We start from the raw sequence: 22,954 nt of genomic DNA, 5'->3' as shown, positions 1-22,954 counted from the left end.
TCCTCTAATATCCAAGCAGGTCTCGAACATAACGAAAAGATGCTCGAGGAAGAAGCCGGAGCCAGTCTTTAATTTGTCCTCGAGTTTGCAAGATCTTCTTCTTCCTCTTCTTCGCGAGGGTGTCTCAGGTTAATCGACGTAATTTCATTCAAATTGCCGATGGCCTGTTTTATTGGTGGCCTTCTTTCTTCTCGTTCTTTTGTTTCCTCGAGGATGAGCCCCAGCGAGATCGATTTGCATCGAGCTTGATAGGAATTTGATGTTTGCTTCTTTCCATCAAAAAATACACCAGCCAATTTTTCCCCATACCTTCCCCTCGTTACGATCGCCGGTGTATCGCTCGACATACGCAGGCAAAAGCCACGGGGGGTGTCCGTGGCTCACAAATCTCCGGCCGCTCGACTCCCACAAAGTGTGTATGTGGATTAAAGAAGGCAGCTGCACAGGTGAATTATGTCTCCGTCTCTGAGTCTCCGCGGAGTTATTATTTCGCGTGATTTAACGGCGCTGCACTTGCCAGCTTCATTCTTCCGACGAATGAGTTACGCGCGCGCAGTGTGCAAATTATGTTGTATCCATCGCGAGCTGGCCGGACATAACACGACGCCCTCGCGCGGTCCTTTTCTCCTCTCCTTTCATTTTTTTTTTTTTTCTGATACACCATGCATATCGGAGTCCCGAGAGCCTAGAATTTATCACAGTTCGGCCGGAGTTCGAGAATAAGCGAGAACAAGCTCTCTCAAAACAATGTAGCAGCATCAGGGCCAATAAAAATCGCACGTGATCCGTCCGCGGCCGGTCATCCCGGTGAGTTCAGCAGACTCGCTCGCTCCGCGCGCACGTCAGAAGAGCGGTAGCCGGATCAGTAGCCCCGCGCAGCAGCGGCTCCACGTACATATCCGCGGGGGCGAGCGAATTTATACAGGCGGACCGCGCGGAATTCCTAATAAGCGGCCGGCGGCGGCGACTCCCTCTCCTGCTGCCGCTGCTGCTGCAGGTGAAGGCTGCTCGGCGTCTGAGAGAGAGAGAGAGAGAGAGAGAACTCGCTCTCTCGTGACGTCACGCGGACGTGCAGGGATTCCCCCCGCGAGCGAGCAGCTGGGTCACGTGCAACCGGGAGAACGTGAGCCCGACTTAAATGCGCGCGAAACCGATCTCCCGTCGAAAACGCGCGCGGTTATCTTTCGTGCGCGCAAGCTCGCGAATAGGAATTGAGCTCGCGTCTCTCTCTTCGCGCTTCGTTCGGGGGTAGCTGCGTGTGTCGCGTGCGCTACTGTTTGCGGGTGGGAGAGAGAAAGAAGCCTCGAGTGGATTACGTTCCGTTGAGAGTATGCGCCGCGGCATCGGCTTGTTTTTAAACGAGAGCTGCCTCGCGCGCAGCGACACTTAACGACAATTACCATCGCGGGAAATTAAATCAGCCGAGAGAGAGAGAGGCGTTTATTCGACGAGAGGAGCGCTTTAACGTCGCGCCAGCGGGACGATTATCTAGTCCGAGCGTCATCTTTTCTAATCTTCGCTACTTTAAGCGGCCGCGCTCTGTGAATCGGGCTAAAGCGTCCGATGACGCGCGCTAGCTCGGTGGTATTGAATATTTTAAATCTCTCTCTTTCTCTCTTCTGTTTAACGACTTAATTTTCGCTCGACGAATCTATTATATTTTACTAAATCAATGAAATACGCCCTTATGATATTCAGGATGAGAGTGATATGACAGAGCGTATTTATTATGTTGCAGATATGACGAGAGGCACTACGCTTTTGAAAGGTACGACTCATTACACGCTAACTATATTATATGGCTTATTAAACACACTGTGAGAAGCATGATTTACTAATGATTTACTTCTGCAATAAAAAGTGCGTTATCGAATTTCGAATAGCGAGCGAAAAGCATCGCACCTATCGCGATTATCATACAAATAACGATCGTCCTTCGGGCGCAATTATGCAAAACCGATGTGTATAAGTGCAGGGGCCCTCTGCCGATTTCTCGAGCCTGCGCAGCCGGCAGCAGCGACACAGAGCCTGCGAACGGGACCCCGTTGTTGTATTATAATGGGACCGGCTCACTCGAATGCTGCTTTTGTTTTTCAAATGAGTGGGGCTGCACGCACGGGCTGTCTCTCTCACTCTCTCTCTCTCTCTCTCTCTCTCTCTCTCTCTCTCTCTCTCTCTCTCTCTCTCTCTCTCTCTACGCTCCTTCGTCGTCGTCGATTGCTCCGCTTTCTTGCTGCTCTCTTTCTTTCGTCTGCCTTATTTTGCGCGAGCCGGGCCCGCCGCTCGGTTCAAAGACCCGCGCCAGAGCGAGCGCCTGTACTCCCACTACTCTGTATATAGAGGCGCGTTTTTTTTACAACGCGAAATTAAATACTCCGCAACAATGGTTCTCACATAAATAGAGATGGCCCGCGATATTAGAATCAATCTCGAAAACTTGCTGAAACGCAATTCTCCTTTGTTACCCCCGCAATCTCTCCTCGCCTCTCGCATCGCAATCATCAGCGTATACGCATCCCTGCCCGGTCCTCTCGTACGCAGCCTCTCTTTTTCCAGCGCGGGCCGCATCATTACCCGATGATTCGGCGCGCCCGCAAAATTCCTCGAATGCAAATTACCCCCGCGGAGCGAGGCGACTCCTCCACCTTATGCTCTCGACACACGGATATGCACACACATAATTTCGGGCTCTCTCCGATCGAATCTCGGCAGCTTCCGCAGTTTCGAGACTTGCGTGGAGCAGTGCATCAGGCGTCGCAGCTCTTAATCTTCTACGACGAGCGAACGAGTGAGAGAGAGAGAGAGAGAGAGAGAGAGAGAGAGAGAGAGAGAGAGAGAGAGAGAGATACGAATATAAGAAGCCGACGGGCCTTTTAAAAGGCATTTCAAATCGGCGTGTCCTGAAAGAATCTCATAGTGACGCGGCGGATAAAGGAATTCCTTCGGTTCGAGCTTTTTCTCATTCCTCGCGCAGCTCACTTGCGGCTTTTATCGGATCGCCGCCGCGCTTCGGAAGCCTATATCGAAAAATAAGAGTTTGCTGCCGCGCGCGGATGCGAGGAAAAAACGACGTGTTTTCTAACTGTTGAGCCGCCCAGGGCTTGCTGACGATGTTTTTTGCTCCGCGGCTCTTTTTTCCACTATCTCGCCGAGCGTTACTCTATGTATAAGTGTATACGCGATGACGCTGCGGGAAATCGGTATGTTCCTTCGGGGGAATTAAAAATTTCCGTTTTTGCCTGGTTCTTACACGGCTCACGCATTTTGTTTACGATACTTGCTCAACAGTCACGACCTACATATGGACGATCCTTTTTTACTATTATTCATACGTATAACTTTCAGTGCCCCGAGTGTCGATGGCCGTTTCAAAATCGAAGGGTCTCCAGCCGGAGCGAAATGAATACAGAGAGAGAGAGAGAGAGAGAGAGAGAGAGCCTTGAGGTAGAAAACAAGCCCCTAATCTTGGCCCAGAGCGTTGACGCGCGGGCGTCGAGTCCAAGTCAATTTCCGCCAGCTTAGTGGTTAGCCGAAGCAGCGCGCGCCGCGATTCCAATTACCTTGATACGCATTCGATGAACTTTGGAAATTGCTGTCTCCCCGATAAACCGCGCGCTGCAGACTCGGTAAAAAAGAAAAAAAACACATTCTCCGTTAATACTTAATCAGCAAAAAATACAAGGACAGATTTTTCGACCATCTGCGGTCGCGCGTAAGCGCGGCACACAGCATCAATCTTCTCGAAACAAAAGGGTCGTACTCGAAGCACAATCGAACTGATTTTTTATAAATCCGTAAATTGGCCGAAGAAGGGGCCACCGCGTCGAGGGCAGTGGGTATACGGTCCTATAAAACGGGGGAGGGGGGTATAGGCAGCGCGCCCGACGTGCCCCTGATGCCCGCATCATAGCAGTGTAATCCCCCGTTCCCTTGACCAAGACACTTAGAGGCAACAATAACCGCCCTAATCCGGCGCGCGATGAAAAATGTAAAAATCCGGAAAAACCGCCGGCCCATGACAGTTCAATACATTTTAAATGCGTTCCGGCGCATTTGTGCGAGAGCCGCGCGATAAGCGCGTGCGAGCGAGAGAAATACGCTCAGCCCCGCTCGAGAGAGAAAAAAAAGGACACGAGAGAGAGCGCCCCAATATGGCTCGGTTATTTATCGTCAGATTTATGGAATAAATGAGTGCCGCAGAAGTAAAAAGTGAGCGAGCCGCTGTTCGATATTGATGGCCGAGCTGGCTTATTCCTCGAGAAATCGTACAAATTTAATCGCGAAAAAGAACACGATATAATTAAAGCGCACGCTCGAGACGACGGAGTCAATTGTACGAGAGCAACAGCTCGCAATCATAAGCCTTAAAAGCTTCATTAGTCCCCGGAAGGCCGGGCGTTAATCCAGCGGGCTCTCTTAATTTGTCCCTCCGATCAATCTTGAGCTGTGAGCAAGGGCGCGAGGATATAACCGCCTAATCTGCATCGGCAGATTGCTCTGAGAATTGACGCGCGCGAGAGAGAGTGAGAGAGAGAAAGAGCAACACTCGCAACTTCTCGAGAATCAAACCGTCGCCGTCTTGCGACTCGGAGAGCTCGTCGCTGAAGATACCGGTATTCGATGAATACATTAGAGCGACTTTGATTGGCGAGTGTGCTCCCCGGGCAATCAGACCTGGCACTGATATAGCCTCGAAGACTCTTATCCTATGTACACCGGTGCACGATATCGTGTTGGCTTTATTAGCTGTTTGTCTTTCTGCAGCTCGCATATAGGCGAAATTAAAATTTCATTCACGACCAATCGCTCTATCGCGTAATAATAATATCCTCGCCAATCACCGTCGCACACTATATACGCGTATACCACGAAGTACTCCTTCTCATGTCGGTTCCCTCTCTCTCACTCTCCGGGTTTCGCACGGCGGGTAAAGTGTTTCTTGACCTTTGAACGGCGGCGCTGAATCAACACACGCCGAGCAGTACAGCCGAGCGAGCAATTATTTGCCTCTAGATTTATGAGGTTGCGAAGTACCAGAGCACATACGAAAAATACAACGAGAGAGTTCCACGATCCCACGCGCTTTTTCTCGTAATAATTGCACGGCCGGCCGCATTTATATCGTCGTTTTTCTCGCTCTTCATCGTATCCGAAAAAACGTACGTGTTTGCACAGCGGACATCGGAAAACTTAATTTCCCATAAACTCGCGCCAACGAGCCGACTGTGTGCACTGGACTCAATCCGGAGTCCGTAAATTACTAGGCGAAGATCCGGGTTGTGTGTGTACGACCGCGAAAAGAAAAGCCGAAAAGAGGGGGGGGGGAGAAAAGTGCAGCGGTGAAAATCCCCGACTTTTCGGCCGCACGTGCTTGCCGAGGGATTACAGGCGCGCGTCATAAGCCCGAGTTATGGGGCGGGGGAAGGAAGTTTTTACGGTGTTTTTATGTCGCGCCTCGGCCATCGCATTACGGGGCTGCTCGCGGGGGGCGAAAAAAAAATAGAGAAAGAGAAGCTGCGCTCGGAGTTACGTTATTTTTACGCGCGGTGTCGCTTAAACAAATTAAAGAATCGCGTCTCTGTAGCAACCGACTAGGTATATAATACACGAGACGCTCGCGTGTGCAGTGCGCCGCGGAGGAGAGTCTGAATCTTTGAGCACAGAGCGTCGACTCCCGCGGGAGAACGTCGTCGGGCCAGCGCACCTCGGCTCTACTTGTTCTTCTCCACTTATTTCCGCTGTCGCGAGAGAATAAAGTACGTAATTTATTCCCCGATCTTCCTTTTTTCCCTGTTTCTCGCTGTGCGCACGGCGAAATACGCCGCGTCCCGGCTTTTATCGCCGGGGCTTCCGGGGAACGCTTTCTTTCAATAATTGAGTGGAAATTAGCCTCGACTGTTTTTCGCGAAACGCTCTGTGGTAAAATCCCGCTGTAAAAAGTCACGCTGATCACGATCGAACGCGTTCACACGAATATCGTTTCATCGGCAGCTCGCTGGGGCACGACAATAACGTGTACGTCGTCGTAAAACCGAATCTATCAATCAATCGCGCGCGTACAATAATTCTTCATCCTCGAGTGTTTCTTTTCTCTCGCGCGCGCCAACAATTATAGTTTACCTCTCGCCGATTTTTCCTACCGCGGCAGCGACGTCAATTTGCCGAAGAATCCGATCTGATTTATGGCGTTTTCATACAGCATCCGTGTAACGAGAAATATATCTCTCTCGCGTATGGTTCGCGGTAAGAGTGACGCAAACGCGTAAATTGCCTATAATTGTTAATACGTGGAAGGCTTTGTTGGCTTTCGGTGCGTCGGTGTGCGCGCGGCGCTGTACTTTCGCCGCGTGTGAGTCGGATCGTATTCGTATATAATGGCAGATGCATTCCGAGCGGCAATTAAGCGATACTACGATGACGAAAGAGGCGCTATGTGCGGCACGAAATTTAAGAATTGGACGGCGCAGGAAGTCGGTCAGCTTTATTCGCTGCGTCGAGCTTATTTCTGAAGATTCTATAGAATATATTTAATAAATCTATAAACCCATTAAACGCTGTGATAACCAGTAGCCTAAGACAGTTGTAGCGTGAGAGACCCAAGCAGCAGGCATAACGAAAAGCAGTTTCGGCATAACTATATGCCCTGGGCTATCAGAGATCGATGACGGGAATAGAAAAGCGCTCATGCGCCATCTATCTTCGCTAGCCGGAGTCTACAGGAAATTCAACAGTCCAGTCCAAAACGCTCTAATTTCACGGCTATACTCGTTCTTCCGTCATTTTTCCCTCGGGCAGGGCATCGATCGGCTGATTCGAATCAAACGAGAGGCGAGGCGACGAAATCGAAATAAAAGCCGTATAGGTGCGGGAAGAGGATAGTCTCTCTCTTGCTCGTCTCGTCGAGAGAAATGAACGAGGATTTATGTAGCAGACGGACGGGATACGTGTAACTCGTTAAACCAGGCGTAGCTAGGACAAATAGAGTGGCCGGAGCCAACGAGGCTCTGACGCTGAACGAGACTGACAGTAATGGCAGCTCTCCTCTCTCGGAAACTCAAACAAGACGCGCGCTCGCTCACGACAAAACCCGCGAATGAACGAGAGAGAGAGAGAGAGAGAGAGAGAGAGAGAGAGAGAGAGAGAGAGAGAGCGGCTCGGAAATTAAATCAGCACGGAGCACTCATCGCGCGGAGCTGCGTAAAAAGCGGAGAAAAACCGGGCCATTAATCAAAGGCCGGTACATAGCAGTGCCGAGAGACGATAAGCGAAAATTATCATTCTCTCGTCGCGTAATGTGTGAGAAAAGCCCCGGGAGGGACTGGTTTTCGAGCGCGCGACAAAACGACGGCTGTTGTAATCTCGCGATTTTCCCCGGAACGGAGCTAATTAATTGGACACCGCGCTGTATTGAGGAGCGGGAGAAAAAACGGTGCGATGCATTAGCGCGGCGAGGAGGAAAAAAAAAACACAAAACTAAAATAACTCGAATAACCGTACGTCCCGCATCCGAGGGTCTGAATCATCCGCTCGGTAGAGTCTCGACCCTCATCGGCGGCGCTTATTGCTCCCCGAGTGGCCGCAAAACGAAGTTTGATCAAATTCTACGGTGCGCGGACATAAAACTGACCACCGGCTGCTCACCTCTGCTCTGCCGTACTATCTCCGGCTTTATGGGCTCTGCCGGGCCTCCGATAAATGATTCATCCCCCTACTTACGATACTCGAGATGCGATAGGACGCGATACACTTATGCTCCTCCTGGGCAACACCTCGGCCTCGCGTCTTCCATTATCATAATCATGCTTTTGCGAGCTAAGCCCTATGAACTTTTCCAACTGCTCGAGTCCGCCTCAATTTTGATTCCTACGAGTATGGCAGAAGGAGAAATACGAGTGTACACGGGAAATCCATAAAAAAGCGCCACCCCTCGAATAAACGTGTCCGAACGGCCGCAGGGATGACGAAGGGCAGAGAGCTGGGCTGTACTTTATACGGGATATTGTTTTCAATAAAGCGTCGCATCAATCAGACTTTGCGGAGGAGGACGACTCGCGCGCGAGAGACTCATGAGCCGACGCCGCGCTATACTGTACTTCTCTGGCGCAAGATGTCCGGAATGCGCTGCTCGACGATGTCCGGGGGGATGACCATCTCCTTTGCATAATGACCACCAGCCGGTTCTCCTCCTCTCTCTCTCTCTTTCTCTCTCTACACACAGGAGCGTAGTACACCGCGCGGGACTCGAATGGAACAATAACGACGATATCTACATTTGTGGGACACACTATACCGGACTTTCATACATAGGAATCGCTGCGGATCAGCATTCAATTGCGGAGCACGCAGCTGTCCGAATAACACACACAGAGCGTATAGTAAAACTAATACGATTACCGTACAACCCAATGTTCCATCAATTTAGACGATTCTCCTGAAAGTGAAGGACAACGTCATGTGTGATTCGATAAAGCCCGACACCGAGTCGCTCGCTCGCGAAAATTGTTTCATCTCGCTCGCCGCGAACCTTCGCGCACACATCCGCGCGCGCGAGAGAGAGAGAGAGAGAGAGAGAGAGAGAGAGAGAGAGAGAGAGAGAAAAGAGACCGCAAAAGAAAAGGCCACGGCAGCAGCAGCAGCGCGAGGGTACACGCCTAATAACGGCGGCAAATTGCAAATTATGTTCGTCTAATTGATGTCTTCGGAAATTACAGACGAAAGAAAGAGGCGCAACGAAAGGCGGCGAAGGAGGGCCGGGGAGGACGTGTATATGTATACACTCGCCGAGCTCGCGGTAATTTAAATGTCAAAGGAGATTGTTTGATTATTTGCTATGCAAATGAAATTGTTTAAGAAGACTCGAGGCTGACGGCGAGCGCGCGCGGCTGAAATTGGATCAAGGAGTCGGATTGACGATCCCCCGCGTTTCGCCTCAATTATGTCCCCCGAGACTTCTGCCCGTGCCTGTGTGTGTGTATACGTGTCGCAATAATTTTCGCAAAGGCGATCGTTCTCTTCTCTTTTGCGCAACTCGCGCACCTCGATATAATTGACTCGATTACTGCAGTATACAGCTGAAAAGTTGCTCCGTTGTGTCAGCTGGCGATTGGCTCGGGAAAAAGTGTATACATTCGGTACGATGTATGTATATAGCGCTCGTTAGACGCGCAAACAAGGTCGTTCGTGGGGCAATCTTGCCTAGCGTTATTCCGACTAAACTGTCATAAACGGGAGGAAATGAAAAGAGCTGCTTAATAGCTTATGTATGCAAATTCGCGCCGCCGCGCGGCAGATTGGAGAGAAAGAGACGGATAGAGAGAGAGAGAGAGAGAGAGAGAGAGAAAGAGAGAGAGAGAGAGAGAGAGAGAGAGGAGAATACGGCTCCGGATACGGCTATAAGTAGGAGGAAGTGCTAAAAAGGGGTGGATCGTTCGCTGGCGCTTCTCGGGCGCCCTCGCGGACTTAATCCGAAAGGATTAGCCTTCGCGCGACGACGATCGGACTTTCAGCGGCTATTCGCGAGCTGTCGAGAAAACAAGTGCCTCCCCGCAAACCTCGAAATATTTCGAAAACGCTGGAAACGTCGAAATTTACAACATACGCCTACCCCGTATTCTCGATCCGGCTGCTACTCGCACCCTCTGTAATCATATTCATAGACACACTCTCGAAAACTCTCTTGCTCCGCTTCACTGATTAATGTCGGGGTGAGCGAGCGCGATCACGAGGTCCCATAAGCCAGCTCTTACGTTGCACAATGTCCCTTTCGTCGCGCCTTCGCTTTATCGCGATCGAGACGCCGTTCTACACTCGGCCCCCGTGGAAAGTGCGGATATTCGAGCCGTTTTCAATATCACGCCGATGTCTCTCTCTCTCTCTCTTCTCTCTCTCTCTCTCTCTCTCTCTCTCTCTCTCTCTCTCTCTCTCTCTCACTCTCTCCTTTTTCCGATTGGGGCTGCGCAGATCGTAAAGCGCCATTGTCGAGACTTCCGGCGTCTTTGATGCCACATCGCGCGAGTCTCGTGTAAGATCGCGCGCACAAAGCCGACATTCAGCGCCGAGGCTGTAATGAGTCGGAGAGTATATAGTGGCCGTATCGGAAGTCGATCCCAGCGTTGTATTTATTATCGGCGCACACGCTTATATCCTCTAATCTCCCAAGAATCCGGAGAGAGAGAAAGAGAGGACGATAAAGCATTCGGTCGCAGCAGAGACTTCCCAAGCGCGCGTATGCTAATTCGGAGGAGGAAAGAAGCGCACGAGTGCGACCTGCAATATTTACAACTCATTCTCAATATTTCACCATTGCGCACGCGGTGCTGCGCGCATTACCTTATTTATGGGCCATTGCTTATGAATGCCTCTACTCCCTCGCGCACACGGCCGTCTCCTTATTTAAGTGGGATTTATCGCGCGCGCTGGCTTCCCTCTTTGAGTGTGCTCTCTCTCTCTCTTTCTTCTATTCCAAGCTGCACCGATATACCGGAAGTGATTTTTTTTTTTGTTGTTGCAAAAGCCGAAACTTGCTCGATATGCAAATAATCCAATCGACGCCAGCCATCGCGCGTCTCCTCCTCCCGCATTATAGAGAGATCTCGGAGCGATTAATTACGAGCCCCGGCAGCGTATACATCAGACTTTGGTAATTAAACGCGCAATTATAGAATTTCGAGGCGGGGCTCCGATATTTATGACGCTGAAGCGAGAGAGTGGGAGGAAAAAGCGCGCGAGCGGGAAAATAAGAAAGAGTCCGCTCTCTCAGGAAGGATGTATGCGCGTGTGAGGGAGAGAGAATTAAGGGAATCCTCCCTCGCGCCTCTAGCCGTAACGTTTTTAATTAGGGTGAAATGGCGCGAAATTTTTTCGCGCGCGCCGCTCTCCTAATTAAACGCGGCGGCGAAACAAGTCGAATTCCGGCGACTTTTATTTTCCGCTTCGGCGGACGTCACAGGGCTGTAATGCACGAACGGAGACGATCCTTTAAGGAATACATCCTTCGCGTCCGCGCGCGGTTTTATCGTTACTTCGCAGCACAGCCGTCCGTTCTACATCATAGAGCGCGACAAGGGCAGCTTCGAAAGATTTCTCGGAAATTGGTCGGAACCGCTTGAAACATCTACCTGCGAGAGCGAGCCTCGGAGGGACTCTCGACTTGACCTTCCTGATTATCTAGATAGGATGTAAATGATATCGCGTCGGGGGCTAAATCATCTTCCAGCCCTGCATGCAGCTGAGCGCTGAAAAGAGGCTATTTTTGGATATACGTAACTCAAATTCATGGAAAAAGGTATATCAGCGAGTTTCATTGAATATCACGCGCGAATATAAGTGAATGCAAATAGCGCTCGCGCAAATGGAATAGCAATAACCGCGCGACGAACACGTCTATAACATAGGTAATAGCTGCGTGGCAGCCGCCGCGAATTTCTATCGCACTTTTGCTCGCGCGCGGAGTAAGTGGTACCGTTGAGTGCTCTTCTTTCGAGAGCTGATGCAGGACTAGGCTTTTTTTCTCTCTCTCTCTCTCTCTCCTCGCTCTTATATGTATACTTTCGTCGACTCCTCTTTTACTCAGAAGTTGTTTAACGAAAGCCGCGCCGTCGGGAGGTCAATATTTGTACTGCCTGGATCCACTCGGCCGTCAGGTTGCACGAAGACAGAAAGAGGAAGGAGACGCCTCGGACGAGGAAGGTAAAATACGGAAAGTAATAAGTGTACAGTAACTTGAGTGATTTTCGAGTCTCCTCTCGGTATATTCCTGCGCGCGGTATATAAATACGCGCGCTCGAAGAAATTCGCCCGTCGCCCTAAGTGGCTTTTAGACCATTTTCCATTATGTCCCGTCGCTAGCGCCAGACAGTTACGGATAATCATCGGTGGCTAAAATCAATCGGGTCGCGGCGGCTTATACGAGCGAATAAAATTAACTCCTTACAACCGCGCGTAACAATTCAGGAGCTGAATAGAACACACAGTGCAGTAGGCTGTCAAGGTGTCGACTTTACGTTTCAATAAACGAACCTATACGGCACATCCGCGCACTAACTCGCCAGTCATAACCTTCGGGAGAACGAGGCAAAACCGAACGAGCACTTTCGCCAATTTATTCGACAGTCGCGTGCCGCTTTTTCCTTGCGCCTTCCTTCGCGAAATATAAAGCTTGCGCGTAAACCAGCCGCGCACGAGCTTTTACGAGCCCATATAAGCTCGCGGGGCTTTATTCTTTTATTGCGAATAACGAATATTCGCCCCACGTGTATGTTTATGCACTGCTGCGCGGTATACAGCGACTACCTGTATGTTACATTATAGCGTATTATGCAGGTTTTTTTCGAGTTAAGCGCGAGAATGCAAATCGCGCACTGCAGAGCTCCGAAACAAAGTGTGAGAGCATCTGTGTGCAAATGTCGCGGCAATTTCATCGCTTAATAACTGGCCATTTGCGGCACGTGTCCTACACTCGCCCTCTCCGCTTTGTACAATATATGTGTAATACATAGGCTTTATTGCCGCGTGCGCGCGCCTCGCCGAGATTACACCCTTTTCGCAATTTTTTTTTCTTGCCGCGCTCTAATTGCGTCTATTCTTTTATTTATACAAGAGTCGGAGGAGATCGTCGTCTCCTTTTATACGCGGCGAATATTCTCTTTTTTCAAAGCCGTCGTCCGCAGATATAAACCTTCCCGAAAATCCTCAAACGGGCCGACCGAGCGGTCGAGGAGACGCACGCGTATCAAAATATTATCTGGCCCGTTGTATTTTATACTTTTGCTTTTGTCTTCCATTCGCTACGAGCGATCCAACGCTGATAAGCCGCGGATCCTAGACTCAAAGAGCGCGAGACCGGTTTTCGGCCTCGAGAGGACCGGAAAAACAAAAAGCGCCTTTTTATTGTTATAATATACAGTTCCAGGACGTTTACATAGCCGCTCTCTACTCGGGGATTTATTAATTGCCGCCGGATTTATTACGTGGTCTGCCTCGCAAGTTTCGTTCGAGATAACGCGCAATTTTGATTAGACCATCCGGTATGATAATGCGCTCGAAAGTCATTTCTCCTTCCTGCTCGGTTTCTACCTCTGTTTGCGTTTTTTTCTCTCCCTTTAAGCTCTACCTCTTCTTCTTCTCGCTGTCTGCGCATCAGCTAACTCAGACGTCAGCGGAGATACAATCTCCCGGCGCGGTGCGTCTCGGATTACCTTTGCCTCCGCCGCGGGATTCGCGTGTGTGCATCAGGTCACTAAGACCAAGCGCGCGAGTGTTTCATCTCCTGAGTTTTTCCTCTGAGTCATCCGAGAGCGTTTTGTTTGAAATTTTGACGAACACACCTGCTAAGAGCTTGGTAAAATCGAAGTCACGAGGAAAACAGACAGCCTTAACGATCAAGTTTCGTCGCACGTATGTGCCCGTCACGACTGCAGACGGATCAGCTCCGCGATCGCGAGAAAAGAGGACGAGTAGGCGTCTCTCTGTGTGTGCGGTAGCGGTAGCGTAGGGCCGGGAAAAAGTCACGCAAGACAGCGATGCACTACCTTAAGGGGAGCACGTCGCTTTTCCCGGTATTATTACCATCGACGAGCTTCTTTGCGCCTTATACTCGCTTAATCGCTAGCGGAGGTGTCTCGCTCGATGTACGCGAATGAAATTTCGAATACACAACCGATATACCTATATACGAAGCGAACACGAGAGGTCAGGCGCGTAATGTGTCCCGCAGGCTCTCCTCGCTCCCTATACGAACCTATGCGCGGCATATAGCATATATCGGCTGACCGCAGATGAGTTTTACGAGTTATTCGCGCGGCGCACGTCTCTCCTCGACCCTTGGCGCTATGGGCCAAGTCGCCTCTCGTAATTGATTATACGCGCGTTATTAATAACACGCGTTACTCGCGCGAGAGGACGCGTTTTACGGTGACCAGGCGCGCGACGGATTTTCAATTATACACGCGCTTTCGAACGAGCGCCAGCGCCTCAAGTTCGCTCGTTTCGCGATAGGAGCGAGCGAACGTTTAACGACCCTGCGTCCTGGCGCACATCGCCGGAAGCTGTGCCCTTGCCCTCTCGTGTGTAATATAATTTAAGGGTGGTTAGCGTTTCCTCTTTTGTTTAACGGTGTATGACGGCGGCAAATTGCAAAAGAAGAGATCAGTCCAAACTCGAACGGTCGCGGCGCATTAAATCAATTTAACTTGCCTATCTCTCGCGGCGGCAGCGGCGGCGCTTTTTTCGGCCTTTAAGCTGATGCCGCGCGCGGTGCCGTGAACGAAAGAGCGAGAGCGAGAACGATAAGAAAGAAAAAGGAAAGAACAAGAGTACACCCTCGCTCGGAAGAGAAGCGGGCTTGCGCGCGCGCGCGCGAGGAGAGAAAATGATACGGCGTTGATTGAGGCTACGTAATGACGGTATGGCAGGCAGTTAGAAATGAAATTTCACATCTGCGTGTCAGAGAGCGGCGGCGGTAGACGGAGCGGCGCGCAATCGTGGGAATAGAAAGCATGCATCTCTCTCTCTCTCTCCCTCTCTCTCTCCGCGAATCTGAATCTGGACTTGCGCTTATAATACGTGCGAGCGCATGCACACACACGTATATGTGTCGGAGAGGAGCTCGCATGATTACGAGGGATTATGCGCATGATAAATGAAGCTCGAGCGAGCTCCGCGGGTAATGCACCTCGTGCTGCTGCTGCACCGGGATATCAGAGCTGAGGAATCTGCGAGCGGCTATTCGAATGACAGAATCATCCTGGCTGTCGGGGTATATTTCGAATCTGGAGCGGAAGCTCAGGCGCTGATTGGTTTTTCGATGGACCCCGCGATGACGGACTTATTACCGATCGATCCGGCGCTGCAAACAAAGTCCGGGGACACGAGTCTAGTCGTGTGTTTATTCGCGCTCAATGTAAACACGCGTCCCGAGACGGTGACTGTATACGAATCAGAATTTCGGAGGGATAACCAAGACTCTGCTGCAGCGGCCTCGGCTGCCAAAAGGATTTCGATTTTTCTGCCGGCGACGATGATATCCTGCTCTTTTGTTAACGCAGTGTCGAGAGCCTTAATTACGTTTATTCAACTGTGTCAATATTGGTGGCATAAGGAGGGGGAAAGAGAAACGACGAGACGTGATGTCACGCGAAAAATGCTTCCTCAATTTTGCTGCATCAGATGCGCTTACAGCAACGAAAAAAAAAAACGAGAACCCTAATGAACCGCTAATTTCCCCCTATACACGCTTGTAATCGAAGCGCCTATTCCTTCCTCCTCCCAAAATAACCAGTACAGTTATAAACGCTCAATTCACCTCGAACACACTCCTGAGCAATCCAGCCTAGTCGGCCGCAGCATCTAGTCTTCCAAAGTGTTAACGGACCTCTCGCCTTCCTCGCCGATATTCAAAAATCATCCTCTTAATAGTCCAACGTGCTAGCCCTCGCTATATCGCGTAACACAAGCCAATAATTACGCGCGGGAGATTTAAATGCCCGAGTGCTGCGCACGTGTGCCGTTCGGCGGCCCCCGATGCATATTATTACCGAAGCATCGCGGGGCCCTAATGACGGCCCGATCGGCTCGCGCTTGTTTATAGCGCTGCTCGCATTATCTTGCCTCCCGCACACGTAATTAATTTGAGCCGCGAAGTGCGCCTGCGTATATACCCCAGCGGAGAAAAATCGAACGGGGCATTAGCGTCGAACGGGTCGTATCGATTGCGATCGCCGAGATTTATATCTTTCAGCGAGTGCTGTAAATCGCGTGGAGGTGTTACGGCATGTAGCTATTGTGCAATAACCTGCCGACCTCGTGATTTTCCAAAATTTTCCACGATAATATCCTGTGGCTTTTCATAGTCGCCAAAACAAACATCGCGAAAGTTCCTCGCATGCACGAGCTTGGGGAGCGTCGAGTTTTACGAGTGGCAAAGTACATAACCGCGAGCTTAAACAGCGGCATTAAGGTCGTCCGAAACAAGGGACATTAGTGAAAACTTGACTTTCGGCGGCTCAACTCGCCGAAAGATGTCCCCGCCGCTTTCTCTTTGTATAACGACTCGAGTGCATATAAAAGCCGAGCAAGGGCTATACAGAGGGAACGTTTAATCGCGCTCTGTGACACACGCCCTCTCGTCACTGCTAATCTCCGCTAATATGCAAATCCGGCCACTCGAACAACGAGAATAATCCGAAAAATTCACGCGTTTGAGGAGTCCTCGGAAATATGAATCAGCGTGCAGGGATATACACCCTGTATATCTATAGCAGCGACGAAGATGCGGCCGAACGACTCCCGAAGGAGTGATTTTGTAATGAAGCCCCCCTTATTTCCTGGAGCCTCTCTGGACACCCTTTGCTCTATCTCATATCCCGCTCGTACTTTCTCTCTGCAGCGTCTCTCCCTACACCTACTGCAGATGTCCTTTTCCCTGCAGCAGCAGTGCGAGTTGTCCCACATTAGGAGATTAGAAGGCGTGCTTTAGCAAAGTTTGGATATGGAAGCAGCGGTCCCACAGGACGTCGGCTGCATCGTGTGCGAGGGACACGTATAATAGAATATACACGCGCGCGAAGGACAGCCGAGCGTTATTTATTCGGTCCAGGTCTAATTGCTTATCCGAGCAGCGATTACACCACACTGTGAAATTGTATTAGAGACGCCGTAGCGCTCATATCTGCAGATGCGATGAATTAACGATCGCCTCATTTTTTTCTGCTTTCAGGTAAGTGTGCCGCAATTACAGCTACGACCGACGCGATCTCGGACTTCTGGTGAGTTAATGCGATCGCATCGGAAGAGGACTTAATATCAGCCGGGCATTAATTGCGCGGAGCTCGAGCAGCGGCGGCGAAGCAATTGGAAAATGAATTACGGCTCTTATCGCGCGCGGCGCAAGTTTCGCGAAAGTTCAAAACACGTCCCATTAAATCGCGCGCGCGGGAAAATTGGCTAAAGACACATCGCATGTAGATGTATACATGTAGCTATCTCTCTGGCTGGCTGGCTGGCGGTTACGGTAATAAAATAGTAAATAAAATCGAACGCTCGAATAAATCGCCGGGGTAATAGGAAAAACGAAACAGACTATCCGCGCGAGCGCGAGCCGACTTTCATGAGGCTTAAGGATAATGATATGGATAGTCGTAGGTACCCGAGAGCTGCAGTACACATAGTCGGCTGAGGGAGAGAGAGAGAGAGAGAGAGAGAGAGAGAGAGAGGGATAATACGTGTAAACGCACGGCGGCTCGTCTCGCGCGCTGTGTGCCCGGACATTGCGTCCAGTGCAGCAGCGAGGAGGAGAGGAGAGGAGAGAGCGAGAGAGATAGACAGAGAGCCGCCCCTGTAATCACAATTGAAGGCTATTTTCTCACCGCTCTGATGATGCGCTCTGATGATGCAGCTCGGCGTATAACCCTCATAGGATCATCTCTCTCTCCCTTCCCCCTCCATCTCTCTCTCTCTCTCTCTCTCTCTCTCTCTCTCTCGGCAACGGCAGCAGCAGCATAGAGTTTCGGAGCGCGCTCGAGAGAGCTCGCAGAAAATAAGTATAGAAGATGATGGACGCTCCGGGTAATTCCCTCTAATAATTGAAATATACCTGCGAGAGGGGAGAAAAGGCAGCCGCCGCCGACGCCGCTTGGCCCGGGCTTTATAAGTGTATATGGCTGTGCATCATACAGTCGTGTAACGTATGTAAGATCTCTGCAAGCAAGGGGGAAGGGGGCAGAAGAGGACGTGCACGTTTTCGCGCGCCGCTAATGCCCGACTCTTTTTCACTTTGGTAATTTATCGTCTTTTATTTCTCGAACGACTAAAAGAAATCGAGCCTTTAAAATTCCGGAAAAAGGGTCTTCTAAGATCGTCGTGCGCTAACCGCTTTGGCGCCCAAAGTGGACATCGCTGGAGCTTCAATGAATGAAGCCACCGTACTCGCACTTTTCAGGCAGAGCAAAAGACGTGTAATTTGGCCTCGTGAAATACTAGGTTCTCTCCCCCGTGTACTTTGCGGTCTCGGGCTAGTCTCCTTTTCTCTCTCGAAAGAGCTGCAGAGGAGGAGAGAGATCGCGAGCGCTGATTATACGGGCACAACTCTCGCGTCGGCGTGTAGCCTTCACTTTCGCGCAGAATTTTAATTAATAATCCCGCAGTGGGCTCTCCGACGTTGTTTGATAAGCTCGGGGATCTTCTGCGCACGACGCGCTAATCATCACCGACGTCAGCGCACTGTTTGTACGTAAAAAGTACAGAGAAATAAGAAGAGGAAGAAAGATCCGCTAACAAGTGCGCGCCTCCCGATAGCCGAGTTCCGATACCGAAGTTCGAAGGGGGTGTGCGTGTAGTGGCCGTGTGTAGGGGGTGAGTATAGCTTCGACGCGCGCGCGCCAATATGCCGTCGTCCATACATCACGACGGGGGCGAGAGCCGACAAACTGGGGAAACCTGACCAGAAATATGATGTCATTTATATGGTAATACATCGGAATCCCGTCATTTAGATACTTCGATGATTAATGTCGCCGACAAGACAGAGCCAGCTGGTACACGCGGCTATACACAAGATGCCTCGGCATTTTAACAAGATGCCACTAGCTGCAGCCTCGACATGACTCCGCGCCTTTCGAGTGTAAATTATCAGCCTGTCGATACTAACGAACGAAATTTCTTCCCTCGATGCACTAGCACATCTTTATTAAAAGCAAGCTGTGCTGTATTATTTAGCGGTATAGCCAAGGGAATAAAGCAAAAAATGTTGAAAAAGTTTTCCTCGGCCGAGCTTGCAGTTCGATAAATGACGCCGCTGGCTGGAACAAACTTATCCCGACTAACGTCGCGGATACCCGGCGTCGACTCATTGGTATTCGAGGAACGCTCGGGGCGTCGCGGCACTTTGCCGAATGTGAATGCGCGAAAAAATGCGAAGTTAATAAGAAAAGCCGCCGCCAGCTTTTGCCGCGCGCGAGCCGGCCGAGAAAATTCCGCAGCTCTCTCGCTCGACGCACAATCATCCATTCACACTTTTTTACGAGCTCTGCCAGCTTTAATATATCCCGAGAGAGCTTTCTTACGACACGCGACGACGTCACGGAAAAAATCTCTCGTCTGCGTCTGCTCGTAATCGGATCGAGTGACGAGTATATAATCACGCTAATTGAGTGCGGATAGGCCTCGTTGACGACTCCTTCATTATATTTATGTAGGGGCTCCAGAAACCGCAGTTAACTCGCGACAGCTTCTTACCGACGCGCTGCACCGTCATTATGCTGCTACAAAGTTGTTTGCGACCTTCCGGATGATTTGTTTTTTTTTGCTCGTCCGTAAAAATTCACTACGCGTAATGGAAAAGCCGGTGCGGGTGTGCTTGTTTTTATCGCTGTATATGGCGATGACGAGTGTGATTGAAACTCGAAATCCTGGAAATTAAATTAGCGACATTACGCAAATCAATGTGTCTATTCGAACGTACTAAATTGTTCGAATCGATTTTTTCGTAATGTTGGCTACGATTCCAAATTAATTCGACGTAAAATCAAAGTAATTTCAAATCGAACGAAAAGTTCCGACCGGCGCGAGCAGTTACCCTCCGGCTTACCGAGTTTCGCTGCCACCCAACGGTCAAAGGACGAACGACTCGGCTGAAGATGCTCTCACAGGTCGGTACTGCAGAACTCTTGGTTGTCGGCAACCACAAGAAAAGTTCCGAGAGAACCAGAATACGAATTAGCTCGACGTATATCGAACATTTTTTTTTTATTTCTCCAGCAACATTGAGACGATGCAAAGCAGCGCGACGTTTTTTTTTTTCTTTTTCTACAGACGCGCAATCCAATGTCAAAAACAACGAGCCGTCGCGAATCATCTCGCAACAGCGTCGAATTACACGGCGCGCATAAAGGCCGCGGGTCTATTGTGTCGCGGCGCGATAACAGTTTCTTCATTCCGCAAGCGCAATGGCCGACATTCTGTGCCCGGCCTTTCAACTCTTGTCTGTGCGCTGCGAAAAACGCTTGAAATACCCGCGTTGCTTTCTGTCTTTTTTTCAAGCGTGTTGCTCACTTGCGCATACGCGAACGCGTCGCGTATCGTGCGACGAACTCTGATATATATAGAGCCGCGAATCGCACGCTGGAACGATGCACGAGAGAGTATTACTCGGCTTATTAACTCGAAGCTCACGTAGTGCGGACGTCCTTCTGGCTTTTCATTCATAAATTTTTAGCCGCGAGTATGAGTGCGCAGGTATTCTTTATGCTTTTAATTCGCGAAAATTATCGTCACCCCCACCTCGATCACTCCGTATAAATACACTTGTCGCAGCTTAGCAGCTTCTCTCGGTGGCGCACGCACGGCATCGAATAAAAACTCAATCCGCCGGCATATTAGAGGAAATCGCCTGGAAAATATGTATAACAGGCGTTTAAGAGCGTCGCCTCGCCGCTGCTGCAGGGATCAGCCAAAGTGCGTATATTGGCAGATGGGGAGTCGTTTCTTCGAGCGCTCTCTCTCTCTCTCTCTCTCTCTCTCTCTCTCTCTCTCTCTTTTTACAGCGCAATTCGAGCCCCGTGGGGTTGGATCAGTGCCTGGGTGTATATTCCGCGAGTGGCGGCAACTTTAAAAAGCTATTCCGCCGGCTCTTACAGCCAGGAGGGGTGCATCTGTTTTTCGCGCCGGTGTGTATGATACACGGCTCACGGGGATCTTGTCACTCGTTCTCTCAAACAAGTCCCCGGTGATTTCGGCGCGTACAAATCACCGCGAAGCTGACTACTCGGAGAAACGACGGCGATTATTTTCGCGATTTTATCCCGAAATCTTGCTGGCAATGAAAACGTTGAAATAATACGCGGGAGCTGAACGTTAAGAAGCGAGAATCATCAGCCGCGACGGCGAACGCCAAGAATTCCCCCGCAGCACGATAATAGCTCGCGCGCAGTTCCTTTGTCTTAGAGAGCATGAGGAGTGAGAGGGAGAGGAGGAAGAAGAAGAAGACTTTGCTCCGTCTTTTTCCAAGCGTCTCAAACAGCCGACTTTCGCGGGGACGATTTGCATTTAAATGAAGCGTCGACCGCCGAAAACTCGACGACTCGGAGCTGAGTCCGAAAAAAGCAGCTGTCAACGGCGCGTCCGATAAATTTCGCGGCGAGAGCGACAAATCCGCGATACGAAACAATCTAATAAATCTTATCGCCCGCACATGTGAAATTTTGGGTTCGGCCCGCTGTAATAAATCAGCCAACTTTTCGCTGCAAATGTGGAGCGCGCAGTTTTTTGATTTAGGAGCTTCCCCGAGATTGATGCTTTCGCGGAGGAGAGACTGGTTTTTTCTCCGAGAAGAGCGCTTTTATACGGGGATTTGTGCGGAGTATACACAACTGTGTGAAAATTTTCGAGCCAGCTCCTACACGGAATCACTCGAGTGTGTACATAAAGAGCCGAACTATACGAAAAAAAAGTCCGCGTTGAAAAGCCAACAGGTGGCAAATTGCGCTCATCTACTCCGTGCCTAATCCTCGCGGCACCTGTAAACCCGAGAGAAAGGAATCAGGTCGCCTTGGGGGCCAGAACAATGATCCCCGAAAAAATAACCGGCGATAAATCCGACGTAGAGCGTCATCCGAAAAAGAACACATACACGCGTCGTCTCACAGGACATATGCACGTAACGTATGTCCCTCATTACTCAAGCGATATTTAGGGTGACGGTCGCCCGTCATGTCCCCGCACGTCGATGCAGCGCCGCGCGGTACCTATATACGTATATAATCCAAAGAGAACGCGGAAAGCCTCTCTCTCTTGTGAAATTCGTCGCGCGTCACCGCTGGATTTCCTCTCCTCCGCCCCTCGATCGTCGCTGCGCGTCAAGAAGAAGCGGCTGCGACATATTCCGGGTCCCTTACGGCGCTCCTCATAAATCCACTTTCGATTATGTTATCTAATGGGAGTATTATGCAACACGATTGCCCGGCTTTGAGGAGCCGTTGTCGAACAATATCGTATTCATACGGAGACTTCTCGTCTCGTCACTGCGGACTTTTGGCTTTTCCGCCTGTGCGTGATGCTTGTGGCTGAGGATTTTCTCTCGCTCTTCCCCCGGGCTCTGGTAATTTATGACGACGGATTTTTCAGCCGAGGCTAATGAGCGACTCTCGCGCGGCGTTATTAACATAATCGACGGAAAAGTTTGTCAGGCTTATAGAGCGAACTGTGTGAACCGGTCTATCGATCGATTTTCTCGAACACTCCTTTTTCCTTCGGCCCGAGACGAGTCTAAATCGAAAGCAGGCATGTTTAACGGTGTAGCACATTCTAGTTCGTGACGCGCTCTATAAATTCGCGCGTGGGCGGAATCGCAAGCAAAGGCTGCGGCGGCGGTGGCTGCCCAAACTGATTGGAATGAAATTCCTATTTACATTTCAGTTTCCAGTCACGCCGAGTCGACTCGCCAGCCAAGAGAGAGAGAGAGAGAGAGAGAGAGAGAGAGAGAGAGAGAGAGAGAGAGAGAGAGAGAGATACGTATTTACGAACGGCCGCTCTTTGATGGATTTCTGATGCATTTTTGATTTTTTTCCCCGCCACGCCGGCTATCTCTCTATCTCGAGCCTGGACTTCTTCTTTTTCTCTCTTGCCTTTGAGACGTGTATGGCTGCTCGACCGAGGGTCGGCGCACTTCCTTTGCCGTATGGAAATGCGTTTTATACGTATGTGTGCGCGGGAAAAAAAGTCGAAACAAAAAGAGTTCTCGTGAAATTTACCTCTGCTCTGCGAATCTTTTAAAACGTTCGCTCCGACAAGGCTACCGTCCTTTTTTTCAATTACACACGCGCAAGCAAAATCTCGACAGTCTCTATCCTTCGCGTATACCTAAATATCATACTACACACGCATAAACGCAGGCGCGAGATAAGCAAAGTTACGGGCGACTATTTAGCGTCTAATTACGAGCTGCGGCGTGTAATAACCGCGA

The 22,954-nt window shown here is 50.3% G+C and overlaps 1 protein-coding gene across 5 annotated transcripts in view; it reads left to right on the top strand.

The window, feature by feature from the left end:
- The window catches only part of LOC100122804 (protein trachealess), a 90,125-nt gene that overhangs the window by 26,460 nt on the left and 40,711 nt on the right, over positions 1-22,954 (top strand). For 4 of the 5 annotated variants that reach the window (XM_031931824.1, XM_031931823.1, XM_031931822.1 and 1 more), the window contains exon 4: positions 1,739-1,768. The exons of the other annotated variant lie outside the window; for it this stretch is intronic. In XM_031931824.1, the coding sequence (XP_031787684.1) occupies positions 1,739-1,768 (30 nt within the window). The remainder of the gene's footprint in view (positions 1-1,738; positions 1,769-22,954) is intronic. 5 annotated transcript variants of the gene reach the window in all.

Source organism: Nasonia vitripennis, chromosome 5 (assembly GCF_009193385.2).
Source record: "Nasonia vitripennis strain AsymCx chromosome 5, Nvit_psr_1.1, whole genome shotgun sequence".
Taxonomy (NCBI): domain Eukaryota; kingdom Metazoa; phylum Arthropoda; class Insecta; order Hymenoptera; family Pteromalidae; genus Nasonia; species Nasonia vitripennis.
This window is presented reverse-complemented; position numbering and strand designations above follow the sequence as displayed.